The 14,699-nt window shown below is 41.8% G+C and overlaps 1 protein-coding gene across 2 annotated transcripts; it reads left to right on the forward strand.

Moving 5' to 3' along the window:
- Positions 1–2,863: 2,863 nt before the first annotated feature.
- On the forward strand, positions 2,864–14,407 carry prmt2 (protein arginine methyltransferase 2). Of its 2 annotated transcripts, none has more exons than XM_029702952.1 (9): positions 2,864–3,229; positions 6,870–7,091; positions 7,337–7,498; positions 7,753–7,917; positions 8,197–8,372; positions 9,127–9,256; positions 9,935–10,068; positions 10,159–10,330; positions 12,328–14,407. In XM_029702952.1, exons 1-9 carry the CDS (start codon positions 3,146–3,148, stop codon positions 12,358–12,360), a joined length of 1,278 nt encoding a protein of 425 aa, XP_029558812.1. In that variant the 5' UTR covers positions 2,864–3,145; the 3' UTR covers positions 12,361–14,407. The 2 variants fall into 2 exon arrangements, with proteins under 2 accessions (XP_029558812.1, XP_029558811.1); XM_029702951.1 differs by having other exon boundaries at positions 2,868–3,229; positions 9,932–10,068.
- The last annotated feature ends 292 nt before the right edge of the window (positions 14,408–14,699 follow it).

The following is a 14,699-nucleotide window of genomic DNA, read 5'->3' on the forward strand; positions in this document are numbered from 1 at the left end:
ACAGATCTGGGGAAGGGTACCAAAACATTTCTGCAGCATTGAAGGTCCCCAAGAACACAGTGGCCTCAACCATTCTTAAACGGAAGAAGTTTGGAACCACCAAGACCCTTCCTAGAGCTGGCCGCCCGGCCAAACGGAGCAATCGGGGGAGAAGAGCCTTAGTCAGGGAGGTGACAAAGAATCCGCTGGTCCCTCTGACAGAGCTCTAGAGTTCCTCTGTTGAGATGGTAGAACCTTCCAGAAGGACAACCACCTCTGCAGCATTCCACCAATCAGGCCTTTATGGTAGAGTGGCCAGACAGAAGCCACTCCTCAGTAAGAGGCACACTATAGCCCGCTTGGAGTTTGCCAAAAGGCACCTAAAGACTCTCAGACCATGAGAAACAAGATTCTCTGGTCTGATAAAATCAAGATTGAACTCTTCGGCCTGAATGCCAAGCGTCACATCTGTAGGAAACCTGGCACCACCCCTACGGTGAAGCATGGTGGTGGCAGCATCATGCTGTGAGGATGTTTTTCAGCGGCAGGGACTGGGAGACTAGTCAGGATCGAGGCAAAGATGAATGGAGAAAAGTACAGAGAGATCCTTGATGAAAACCTGCAACAGAGCGGTCAGGGCGTTAGACTGGGACGAAGGTTCACCTTCCAACTGGACAATGACCCTAACCACACAGCCAAGACAATGCAGGAGTGGCTTTGGGACAAGTCTCAATGTCCTGGAGTGGCGCAGCCAGAGCCCGGACTTGAACCCAATCTAACATCTCTGGAGATTCCTGAAAATAGCTGTGCAGTACAGCTCCCCATCCAACCCGACAGGGCTTGAGAGGATCTGCAGAGAAGAATGGGAGAAACTCCCCAAATACAGGTGTGCCAAGCTTGTAGCGTCATAACCAATTAGACGCTAGGCTGTAATCGCTGCCAAAGGTGCAACAACCAAGAACTGAGTAAAGGGTCTGAATACTTAAGTAAAGGTGATTTTCAGTTTATTTTTTATAAACTCAGTTTATTTTTTATAAAGTCGATCCATAGCGTCCCAAACATGCTCAATGGGTGACATGTTTGGTGAGTATGCAGGCCATGGAAGAACTTGGACATTTTTAGTGTACAGATCCTTGCGACATGGGGCTGTGCATTATCATGCTGAAACATGAGGTGATGGCACAGGATCTCGCCACAGTATCTCTTTGCATTCAAAATGCCATCGATAAAATGCAAATGTGTTCGTTGTCCGTAGCTTATGCCTGCCCATTCCATAAACCCATTGCCACCATGGGGCACTCTGTTCACAACGTTGACATCAGCCAACTGCTCGCCCACATGACGGCATACAGTTGAAACTGGGATTCATCCGTGAAAAGCACACTACTCCAGCGTGCCGGTGGCCATCGAAGGAGAGCATTTGCCCACTGAAGTCGGTTACGACCCTGGTAAGGACAACGAGCACGCATGAAAACATGGGACCAACATGTTGCATTTATATTTTTGTTCAGTATAGCTAAGTTAACTACAGAAAGTAATAGAAATCTGACCTTTTTGCAGCAGGTAGCTCTGGCCTGCTAGGTAGTCAGTAGCCAACTTTGTTCAGTTGTTATTCTGCATTTTAGCTAACATTAGTATTTTTATCTTCCTGTCACTCACACAGTCTAATCCTTTCTTTGTGCTGCCAACCTAGGCTGTAAACACACCCCCTAAACTCATTGTATTTTCTATGAGGGGGGCGTGTACTTCTGGGTATGAACAAAACAAAAATCTAAACATTTAATAGATTTTAATGTTATTTGTTTTCTGTTATTTCATGTCAAATTGTGACCCAATAAATTAGAAAACAAATTGATTTCCGATTTCCAATAACAAAACGTACTGGGACCCCTATTCATTACAGAAACCTTTTACCATTTAAAAACCAAATACCCCTTTCTGTGTTTGCAAATATTGCCTCATGAGGGCAATGCACTCAAGTTGGTGGCAGAACAGGGGAGAGTATTTACATGTAGTTTATGAGTGCATTTCACCACTACTTTGGATTATTATTATTATTTTTTGCCCTTTTTCTCCCCAATTGGTAGTTACAGTCTTGTCCCATCGCTGCAACTCCCCTACGGATTCGGGAGAGGCAAAGGTCGAGAGCCATGCGTCCTCCAAAACACGACCCTGCCAAGCCATACTGCTTCTTGACACACTCCTTGCTTAACCCAGAAACCAGCCGCACCAATGTGTCGGAGGAAACACCGTCCAACTGACAACCAAAGTCAGCTTGCAGGTGCCAGGTCCGCCACAAGGAGTCCCTAGGGACAAGGAAATCCCAGCCAGCCAAACCCTTCCCAAACATGGACGACACTGGGCCAATTGTGTGCCGCCTCATGGGTCTTCCGGTCACGGCTGGCTGTAACAGTCTGGAATCGAACCCGAGTCTGTAGTGACGCCTCAAGCACTGCAATGCAGTACCTTAGACCGCTGTGCCACTCTGGAGAACTTTTGGATTATAATTTAATTTTAAGGCTTGTATTCATTTCCTGCTTTAAATAATATATTTGTATATATTTATTTAGTTTTTGCTTCCTTCATATAATGTTTGTGTCATCATCGCAAATCAACTTAATTTATTACACTTAAAAACACAAACTTATAACCAGTAAAATGGCTATTTGGCAAGCTTTAGCTACAGCCTATTTATCAATGAGCGTTAGCATTCTAGCTAAAAACTGCTGCATCTAAAATAGTTTAGAAGTAAGAAAAACGTAAATCTGGGCGATGTCGAATTGGCGCCAGTGGCGATGGCTGTTACTGACAAGAGTCGCGCGCATCTGTACGTGACGTCGTGTGCGGTGTACAGGAAGAGAGGCCACGGAAGTTTCAATTGGACAAATTCAGGTAGGTCCCTCCCATGTATCCAACGGACACATACGTAGACATGAAAGCCTGAAACAGGAAATAAACACAGCTGGCTGTAGGCTACAGTAAATTAACATAAAAATATGAAATATCATGCTGCTTTTTATTACCTTTAGGTCGCAATACCAGAATATCTCTGCCCGAGACTAGCAAATGAAATTAATGACTGACTATAGCCAAGTTATTAGAAGTTTGTGGACACAACCTCCAGCCTGAAGTTTTGATGTTTTAGAAAGTTGATGATTCTATCAGGATGCATCAGGATAATGAAGATTACACCAATCCACCAGAGGAGTTTATAGGACTGTCTGATTTCACGAGCTGCGGCAGCGACCAGGTGGGTGACTGTCTGGAGATAAACGTTATTATTTTTTTATAAAGTAGTGTAGTAGAATAGTTATAACTTTAAGACACATCCCGTAGAAAATAAAAAACGAAGAAACAAAAAAAAGATCTTGGTCTCATGTAAAGTCATTCCGTGAGAACTAGATGTATCATAGAAATCAAGTAGGCATGTGACAATGTATACTGAAGAAAAATATAAACGCAACATGTAAAGTGTTGGTCCCATGTTTCATGAGCTGAAATAAAATGTGCCATATGCCCAAAAAGCGTATTTCTCTCAAATGTTGTGAGCATTTGGCTTTTGTCAAAATAATCCATCCACCAGACAGGTGTGGCTTATCAAAAAGCTGATTAAACAGCATGATTATTCCACAGTTGCACCTTGTGCTGAGGACAGTAAAAGGCCACGCTAAAATGTGCAGTTTTGTCACACAACACAATGCCACAGATTTCTCAAGTTTTGAGGGAGCGTGCAATTAACGTGCTGACTGCAGGAATGTCCACCAGAGCTGTTACCAGAGAATTGAATGTTCATTTCTCTACCATAAGCTGCCTCCAACGTTGTTTTAGAGAATTTGGCAGTACGTCCAACCAGCCTCACAACTGCAGACTACGTGTAACCACGACAGCCACAGACCTCTACACCCGACTTCTTCACCTGTGGGATCGTCTGACACCAGCCACCCTGACAGCTGATGAAGCTGAGGAGTATTTCTGTCTGTACTATAGCTCTTTTATTGCTGACTAACTCATTCTGATTGGCTCCCCAGTAGGTGGGCCTATGCCCTCCCATGGCTGTGGCCCTGCCCAATCATTTGAAATCCATAGATTAGGGCCTAATGAATTTATTTCAATTGACTCATTTCCTTATATGAACTGTAACTCAGTAAAATCTTTGAAATTGTTGCGTTTATATTTTTGTTCAGTATAATTGGGATGCATATGCTCCATTGTTTTACATTTTTTGTAGATGGTCCACTTTTTAATGGTGTGGCTTTAAATGACCATACTAACTACACTAGAATACCTGAGAAGTCCCCTCAGACATTGTATGTACGTCTATACTGTATGTTTATCTATATGTGTATACAGTGTTAGGTTCTAATTTTTCAGAGTAAATAACTCATGGATACTAGAGAAGCTTAACCAAGTTTAGTTCTTCCCAAAGGGTCGATACAGCTGTAATTCAGACAAACATGTTTCCACCTCTACAAGTAAATATACTCCACTAGGCACTCCTCCTTCTCTCCAATCCTTACATCTTATGGTTCGACAGGAACAGGGTAATAGGATAATAAACCATAATTTCTCCCTTCAGGGGATCTGACCTCAACCCCTCCTTCGTCTAATCCACAGATGTCCATGTGCTTCCCTTATAGCAATCCTGTGACCTCCACCCGTCCACCCAACACATTCCAAAGCCATCTTTCTTTCCACAGAGAACCATTAACCTCTGACATAAAAACCAGTCTCTTCCACTCCTTTATTTACTATGCTTATAACAATGTTCAAAGTTTACCCCGAATCCAACAACAGTATGTACAGTGGCAAGAAAAAGTTTGTGAACCCTTTGGAATTACCTGGATTTCTGCATAAATGAGTCATACAATTTGATCTGATCTTCATCTAGGTCACAACAATAGACAAACAGTCTGCTTAAACTAATAACACACAAACAATTATACGTTTTCATGTATTTATTGAACACATCATGTAAACATTCACAGTGCAGGGTGGGAAAAGTATGTGAACCCTTGGATTTAATAACTGCTTCAACCTCCTTTGACAGCAATCACCTCGACCAAACGTTTTCTGTAGTTGCGAATCAGACCTGCACAACGGTCAGGAGGAATTTTTGACCATTCCTCTTTACAAAACTGTTTCAGTTCAACAGTATTCTTGGGATGACTGGTGTGAACCGCTCTCTTGAGGTCATGCCACAGCATCTCAATCGGGTTGAGATCAGGTCTCTGACTGGGCTACCCCAGGAAGGTGTATTTTCTTCTGTTGAAGCCATTATTTTGTTGATTTACTTCTGTTTTTTGAGTCGTTGTCCTGTTGCATCACCCAACCTTTGTTGAGCTTCAATTGGCGGACAGATAGCCTAACATTCGCCTGCAAAATGTCTTGATAAATATGGGAATTCATTTATCTGTCATTGATAGCATGCTGTCCAGGCCCTGAGGCAGCAAAGCAACCCCAAACCATGATGCTCCCTCCACCTTAGTTTACAGTTGGGATGAGGTTATCATGTTGGTGTGCTGTGCCTTTTTTCTCCACACATAGTATTGTGTGTTCCTTCCAAACAACTCAACTTTAGTTTCATCTGTCCACAGACTATTTTGCCAGTAGCGCTGTGGAATATCCAGGTGCTCTTTTGCGAACTTCAAACATGCAGCAATGGTTTTTTTTTGACAGCAGTGGCTTCTTCCGTAGAGTCCTGCCATGAACACCATTCTTGTTTAGTGTTTTATGTATCTTAGACTCATCAACAGAGATGTTAGCATGTTCCAGAGATTTCTGTAAGTCTTTAGCTGACACTCCTGGATTCTTCTTAACCTCATTGAGCATTCTGTGATGTGCTCTTGCAGTCATCTTTGCAGGACGGCCACTCCTAGGGAGAGTAGCAACAGTGCTGAACTTTCTCCATTTATAGACAATTTGTCTTACCATGGACTGATGAACATCAAGGCTTTTAGAGATACTTTTGTAACCCTTTCCAGCTTTATGCAAGTGAAAAATTCTTAAACTTAGGTCTTCTGGGATTTATTTTGTTTGAAGCATGGTTCACATCAGGAAATGCTTCTTGTGAATAGCAAACTCAAATTTTGTGAGTGTTTTTTATAGGGCAGGGCAGCTCTAACCAACATCTCCAATCTCGTCTCATTGATTGGACTCCAGGTTAGCTGACTTCTGACTCCAATTAGCTTTTGGAGAAGTCATTAGCCTAGGGGTTCACATACTTTTTCCAACCTACACTGTGATTGTTTAAATGATGTATTCAATATAGACAAGAAAAATACAATAATTTGTGTGTTATTAGTTTAAGCACACTGTGTTTGTCTGTTGTTGTGACTTAGATGAAAATCATATCAAATTGTATGACCAATTTATGCAGAAATCCAGGTAATTCCAAAGGGTTCACATACTTTTTCTTACAACTGTATGCACACTATCGTTCAAAAGTTTGGGGTCACTTAGAAATGTCCTTATTTTTTAAGAAAAGCACGTTTTTTTGTCCATTAAAATAACATCAAATTTATCAGAAATACAGTGTAGACAGTGTTAATGTTGTAAATTACTATTGTAGCTAGAAACGGCATATTTTTTATGGAATATCTACATAGGCGTACAGAGGCCCATTATCAGCAACCATCACTCCTGTGTTCCAATTGCACATTGTGTTAGCTAATCCAAGTTTATCATTTTAAAAGGCTAACTGATCATTAGAAAACCTTTTTGCAATAATGTTAGCACAGCTGAAAACTGTTGTTCTGATTAAAGAAGCAATACAATTGGCCTTCTTTGGACTAGTATGTGTATGTCTGTTTCTGACCCCAGCTGTTTGTCTATGTGTGTATGTCTTATCTCTGACCCCATCTGACCTTATCCCTAACCCTCTCTGACCACAGCTGAGTTTCAGAGCTGGAGACAGGTTACTGGTCCACACCAAGACGTCAGCTGACTGGTGGTGGGCGGAGTTGGGAGGCCTCTGTGGCTACGCTCCATCTAGTTACCTGAAACAAGATGTGGAGGACAGTTACCTAAATCAAGGTGTGAAGGAGGACACCTCAGAGAACACCTCGGAGGACCCCTGGCAGGATGAAGAGTACTTTGGCAGCTATGGAACACTGGTTTGGCTTCTTGTCTCTCTTTCTTCCTAATTATTAACAATACATTAATTTCTACACAGTGATATTTTTTGCGTCCCAAATGGCATCCTTTTAAATATATATTTTACTACTTTTGACCAGGGCCCAGATGTGTCACAAATGGCACCCTATTCCCTATAGTGCACTATATAGGGAAACGGGTGCCATTTTGGAGGTAGTCTATGCAACATGTGTTAATATTGTTGTCTGTGTTTCTGCTGACCCAGAGGCTTCAACTGGAGATGCTGAGTGACCGAGCGAGGACGGAGGCATACCGCCAGGTGATTCTGACCAACAGCGCCCCCCTCAAGGGGAAGGTGGTTATGGACCTGGGCTGTGGCACCGGCGTCATCAGCCTCTTCTGTGCCCGCCTGGCCCAGCCCAAAGCTGTAAGGATATCAAGATAATATATATATATTATTATAATCAGTAACTATTCATGTCGCAGATAAAAGTCTAACATATTTTATTAAATTAATGTTTAGTGCCAGATAGCAGTCAACTTTTATTTTGAGCCTTCATATTACGATGCCTATACCTCCATCTAGTGAACAATGTACATTCAAACAACATGCGTTTGTGTGTATGAAACTCCTGTTCTGTCCTGTAAGTGTATTAAGTCCTGTGTTGTGTTGTTCTGTAGGTGTATGCAGTGGAGGCCAGCTCCATAGCAGAACACACTGAAACCCTGGTGAGGCAGAACGGCTGTGAGGAGGTTGTGACAGTCTTCCAGGGTCGGGCTGAGGAGCTGGAGCTACCAGGCACAGTAGACATCCTGATCTCAGAGTGGATGGGCAACTGTCTGCTGGTAGGGAACTGTATGCTGCTAGGACAGGAGTTATTGTTTTAACCTCAGAATCCACTAACACCATTGTTTCATAAAGACTTCTGTGATTGAGAACCTTCTTGATTCTCATCTCCTGATCTCCACCATAGCAAAGCATTTTGCAATGGAAAATGAAAACAAGCATTTCTTTTTGGATAAATTCAGGAAGTCCCTCCCTGTTTTGGCCCATTTGCTTCCTAGTGAATACGAACCTATTCTGCCTCAGGTGTTTAAATAACAACTGTCTCTCCTCTCCTCTAGTTTGAGTTCATGGTGGAGTCAGTGTTGCAGGCGCGGGACCGCTGGCTGAGAGAGGGGGGGATGATGTGGCCCTCTGGGGCCTCTCTCTGCCTGGTCCCCTGTCAGGCCCTGGACTACTACACAGAGAGGATGGTCTTCTGGGAGCAGCCCTATGGACTGGACTTCACTGCCCTCCAGTAAGGTCCAAAGCTGGGGTTCCGCCCCAGTGGTCACACCATAGAAATAGAATCACTAGAACAGGCCTGGAGCCTCTGACCATGGTGATTCTATTTCATTATTATTGTATTATGATAATTCTATTTCTATGGGTCTGACTGACCATGTCCATTTGAGTTCTCTAAATGTAATTCCTGATGTGATCAGTTAGTGGAGCTGTAGTTGTTATATAATTATTCTTAGTTTGTTTTTCATGACGCTTTTGCCTGTTTTTCATTTATTTTAAATGACATGAGTTGTCCTGAGGTGTTTGTCAAGTGTAAACCAGGAGTGTATATAACTGTTTGTTTATTTCCAATGTGGAGGGTTTCAGTAGTGAGACTGTCTGTCAGGTGTGATGTCACAGTGATGCAACTACAGTAGGGACAACACTATGGACAGTAAGTTTTAACTACAATACTTTTGGGGTCAGTTTCCCAGATATAGATGAAACCTATACAAATCCTGAACTAAGAAGCACTTGCTTTTTAGACCAGGACTAGGCTTAATCTGTTTCTGCCAAACTGTCTCTTGGTGACGAGGGTGTAGTTTGGTGAGAAGTGGGAAGCGTAACATCTATGGTAAAGTCAAACAACAAACTTAAAATTGCTGTGTCAGCTATGCTCCAGTCTTTACCGTGCAAATTAAACAACCAAATAAATCGGGTAAGTCTGTCATTAAACAATATTGAGTGGCTGTGAGTGGCTAGTTAATGTGACTGTCCCCACCCTCCAGATCCCTGGCCCAGTCAGAGTTCTTCTCCAGGCCTAGGTTCAGCCACCTCCTCAAGCCTGAAGACTGCCTGGCCACCCCCTGTGATGTCATCACTCTGGACATGCTCACACTGCATGTTACAGATCTAGAGGTACAGTACATCTGGTTCTCACAGATCTGGTACTGGATTATATACACAGAGTGTAAATGTAAGGGATAATCAACAAGGGGCTAAGCGTTCTCTGGAAAATAATGAACGAAGTGGAAGGTGTGTTCCACGACGCACTAGCAGAGTGGAACTGACCTTCCACTGAGTTGCATTATTTTCCAGAGAACGTATGGAGCCTCGAGTTGATTATCCTTTTTATATCATGGCTATAATTTAATACATTTGCCACTAGAAAAATGTTATAATTTGACAGGATAATATGTTCAACATCCACTGAAGTAGCTAGCAAGTTTACTAGATAGCTACAGTACGTAGTTGCCGTTGTAACCAAACAAACAGATTTGCTAGTTTAGCTAACCAAACCATCAGACCTAGCTTGCTATTATGAAAATAGAATTCAACAATACCAATACTGTTTTCAATTCGACTTTTGCTGTCAAAAGCAGCTCCAACAAAACGTGTAAAAATGAACTATAGCCATTGAATTCTACCGTGCAAATATACCGTGCGCTATAGGAAAATAACGCACACTCTAGAATGCCCTTCAAGCCAATCAGAAAGGAGAACTCAACAATGCCATGGTGTAAAACAATATAATAACATGTAATTCACACACACACATACACACTCATGTAAGTAAACGTGTTCCCTGTCTAGAAGCTGAGGGGCCAGTTTACCTTCATCGTGGAAAAGGCCGGGACGTTCCACGGGTTCACTTCCTGGTTCAGAGTTCAGTTCCAGAGCCTGGAGAGAGACAAAACCACATTGGAGTTAGACACTGGGCCCTACTCTGAGTAAGTAGTGGAGGTAGACCCTGGGCCCTAGCAGCTTTCACAATCAGTACAGCCAATGCGATATCAGCCCCTCCCTCTTCCCTCCATCAGGCCAACCCACTGGAAGCAGACTCTGTTCATGCTGGATGGGCCGATCTTGCTGCTCGGTGGAGAGACAGTGTCTGGAATCATCCTTCTACACCGGAACCCCGTCTGGAGACGTCACATGACTGTTACCATCCAATGGAGCATCAGCAGCACAGAGGAAACAGGAAACTGCATGGCAAGTATCTTTTAGGGGTGAATCATAATTCCCACTTAACTCAAATGTTCACTTATACCCATTTCAGACAGCAGATGTGGTATGTGGTATGTGGTAAAGAATGACCCCCTTTCAAACAGCCCCTTATATTTACCACTTATTTGCAGGTATACACCTTTTAAACATATTAGTGGGTAACTGGAAAATTGGGTGGAGTGGGGGGTGTTGTTGAAAATGGGGGCTGTTTGTTTACCTCAACTTTTCACTTAGTTTCCCATTGACAGTAATGCATGACTTAGTGAAAATTCAACTTAGAGTACCAGTCAAATGTTTGGACACACCTACTCATTCAAGGGTTTTTTCTTTATTTTTACTATTTTCTACATTTTATAATAATAGTGAGACATCAAAACTATGAAATGATACATATGGAATCATGTAGTAACCAAAAAAAGTGTTAAACAAATCAAAATACATTTGAGATTCTTCAAAGTAGCCACCCTTTGCCTTGACAGGTTTGCAGACTCTTGCCATTCTCTCAACCAGCTTTACCTGGAATGCTTTTCCAACAGTCTTGAAGGAGTTCCCAAATTTGATGAGCACTTGTTGGCTGCTTTTCCTTCGCTCTGTGGTCCAACTCCTCCCAAACCATCTCAATTGGGTTTAGGTCAGTGGTTGTGGAGGCCAGGTCATCTGATGCAGCACTCCATCACTCTCCTTCCTGGTCAAATTGCCCTTACACAGCCTGGAGGTGTGTTGGGTCATTGTCCTGTTGAAAAAACAAATTATAGTCCCACTAATCCCACAGATGAGATGGTGTATCGCTGTGGTAGCCATGCTGGTTAAGTGTGCCTTGAATTCTAAATAAAACACTGACAGTGTCACCCCCACACCATCACACCTCCTCTACATGCTTCATGGTGGGAACCACACATGCGGAGGTCATCGGTTCATCATCCGTTCCGTCCACTCTGCGTCTCACAAAGACACTGTGGTTGGAACCAAAAATCTCAAATTCAGACTCATCAGATCAAAGGACAGATTTCCACCAGCAAGTCTCTTCTTATTATTGGTGTCCTTCAGTATTGGTTTCTTTGCAGAAATTCGACCATGAAGGACTGATTCACACAGTCTCCTCTGAATAGTTGATGTTGAGATGTGTCTGTTACTTGAATTCTGTGAAGCATTTCTTTGGGCTGCAATCTGAGGTGCAGTTAACTCTAATGAACTTATCCTCTGCAGCAGAGGTAACTCTGGGTCTTCCTTTCCTGTGGCAATCCTCATGAGAGCCTGTTTCATCATAGTGCTTGTTGGTTTTTGTGACTGCACTTGAAGAAACTCAAAGTTCTTGACATTTTCCAGATTGACTGACCTTCATGTCTTAAAGTAATGATGGACTGTTGTTTCACTTTGCTTATTTGAGCTGTTCTTGCCATAATATGGACTTGGGTCTTTTACCAAATAGGGCTATCTTCTTTATATCACCCCTACCTTGTCACAACCCAACTGATTGCCTCAAATGCATTAAGAAGGAAATCAATTCTACAAATGACCTTTTAACAAGACACACCTGTTAATTGAAATGCATTCCATGTGACTGCCTCATGAAGCTGGTTGCCAAAAGTGTGCAAAGCTGTCATCAAGGCAAAGGGTAACTACTTTGAAGAAACTCAAATATAAAATATATTTTGTTTTGTTTAACACTTTTTTTTGGTTACTACATGATTCCATATGTGTTATTTCATAGTGTTGATGTCTTCACTATTATTCTACAATGTAGAAAAAAGTACTAAATAAATAAAAACCCTTGAATGAGTAGGTGTGTCCAAACTTTTGACTGGTACTGTAAGTGGAAGTAAAGATTCATCCTGAAGTGTGTACAGTAACTTAATTACTAAGCATCCTTTCTCAGTCTTCTGACATTAATATAATGACGGATTCTACTGTGTTTTTGTAGATCTAGATATCTAAGAAGTTATAGACTTGTCACCTCACCTGTTGCTGTGTTCTCCCTGTAGGTCCAGTCAAAGAGTTTCCCTATGTGGAGATGACATCACAGGCTAGCATTGAAGGATGTAGCAGCCAGACCTCTCTGATATTAGCCTAGTCCCAGATCCATTTGTGGCTTTGCCTACTCCATTGTCATTGTCAAGCCAAACATGACAATTCCATAAGGAGTGTTGTGGAAATTACCACCAGGGACTCCAAGTTAAACTTAAATTAACCATACTTTATTATCAGCAAGCTGGAGAGGTTCCAACAAACGTAATGCACCAAGAAGTACACGTCTGTCAGGAGCTCTGTCGGAGAAGTCCTGTTAGCTCTCTTACATACTGCTTTTGCAGACAAGTTATATTTGCATGATTTCCATAATTAAATATTTGAATTCATCATTGACGTTTGGCTCATGCATGTGACCGACCAATACCTCACGAGGCTTCTTCTCTCCAAGCTGAGACCTTGAAACTGATATATCCTTTTCAGTTCTCAAAACATTGTTCTGAGCGTACTGACAAATTGCTTATACTGATAGGGATCAATCAGTCACTTGTATGAACCCAGTCGAATTGGTTATTAGAAAAGCACAAAGAAATATTTCCTTCACATTCTCTCCTCTTATATAAAAGTTAGCGTTACATTTTAAGGTATGCATTAGATTATAGCTTCTATCAAAAGGTTCTATACTTCTATTAAAGTAAGTAAAATCAACACATAAAACCAGATACTTCATCCTTTCAAACCCTTAATTCTGGGATGTACAATCTAAACAGTTACACATATGCTTCATTACACAATTTAATTTATGGATTCTGTCAATGACATTTCAGCTGGAGCTTTTGTCGCGAGTGGCATGTTCAATGCATTTTTTGTCTAAATTATTATACATTTTGCAGTGTGCAGACCTCCACAATCAACCCGATACCCCAAATAAACAATTTTGGACAAGCCTAAATTAATTACAGGCACAATTGACCACCCCCCCTCCTTCCCGGCACTCATTCTTCTGGCGTTTCTTCATTTTCTTCCTCGGATAGTGTTTCAGTTTTTCCTCCCAATGGCAAATGTTCAAAGTGGATGGCCCTTGATAATGTCCCAATTTCAATATCTGGGGAATAATTCTGATTTAAACCAAGCAGACGAATCTCTCACCTGAGCCACCACCATCCTTTACCGTCCATTACGTATTGTCCATTTTCGGACCAGTACAACAGCAGCATGAAAGAAGTTTGGACAGGATCTCCCTCCATGCTCACTCCACGTGGACCCATGTTGCACTCCTGAGAGAAAAGGCATTAGATAAAAGGCAGTTGATAGCTTCGACTGGATGCTGTGCACAGGTTGCTGGCTCGGACTCAGGTTTTAGGTAGAAGTGATGAAGGACCATATTGAACGCCATTGTCACCATCACTTCAGTCGGTTAGAAGGGGTGAGGCTCACAATGTTCTCGGACAAATTATCCCTTTTATGCATCTACTGTAGATACCATCAGTTGTCACCTTTGCAATTACCTCGAGAGAGGACAGACCAGAACAACAGTTTAGTTTAGGGCATTTCTGATTAAGAAAATCCAGACAAACTATTCACTGTATGACAAATTATTACTTCTACCAAAATTCTTAATACAAATGTCTAAGACAAATGTCAAAAAGAATACAACACACAGTTGAAACCATTTTTGCAAATTGGCTTATACTCCCGTATCATCTTTGTGATCTCACCGCAGAGTTACAGGGTTAGGGAGTTAGAGGGCTAATCCCTAGGGAGAAATCCCGACCATCCAGCAGACCCAATCTAGTGAGATTTGTAATGAAGCAAGACAAAAACAAAACATCAACAAACTTCTTCATATAAAACACCATATCCTTTACTCAATCGAGCTCTCTGTCTATAAGATTACCTGGTTCACATGGCATAGTCTCAGCACTATCTGGTAACAATCCACAAACCCAACAATCTGATACATTCTGTAGTACAGAGACATTACTAGCTATTTGTAAGAAAGTGTTTGACCCGGGGGAAAAAATTGAAATCCATTTGGAGTAACTGTCAACCGTTACCAAAATATATTTTTTCCACAGGCAGGCATGTGAACAAAAATCAATTTGCATATTTACCAAAGGGCCCCAGGGGACTGGTAATTCCCCCTTTGCACACATGACTCACATCGTGATTCATGCGTCCCAAATACACAACAATGCAGGTTAAATAAAAAAGTAAACGAATTGGAATAACACATTAAATTAGAATTACAAATCTTGATGACTCCAAAAGGTATTAATTGTATCCCATAAGGTAATAGTAAAATAGACGAGACAGGTTTCCCTCATTCAGGGGCAGCTCTCTCTCTCTCTCTTTCTTGTGGTCCAAATCACAATATGACTATTGATAA

This window comes from Salmo trutta, chromosome 20 (genome assembly GCF_901001165.1).
Source record: "Salmo trutta chromosome 20, fSalTru1.1, whole genome shotgun sequence".
Classification (NCBI taxonomy): Eukaryota; Metazoa; Chordata; class Actinopteri; order Salmoniformes; family Salmonidae; genus Salmo; species Salmo trutta.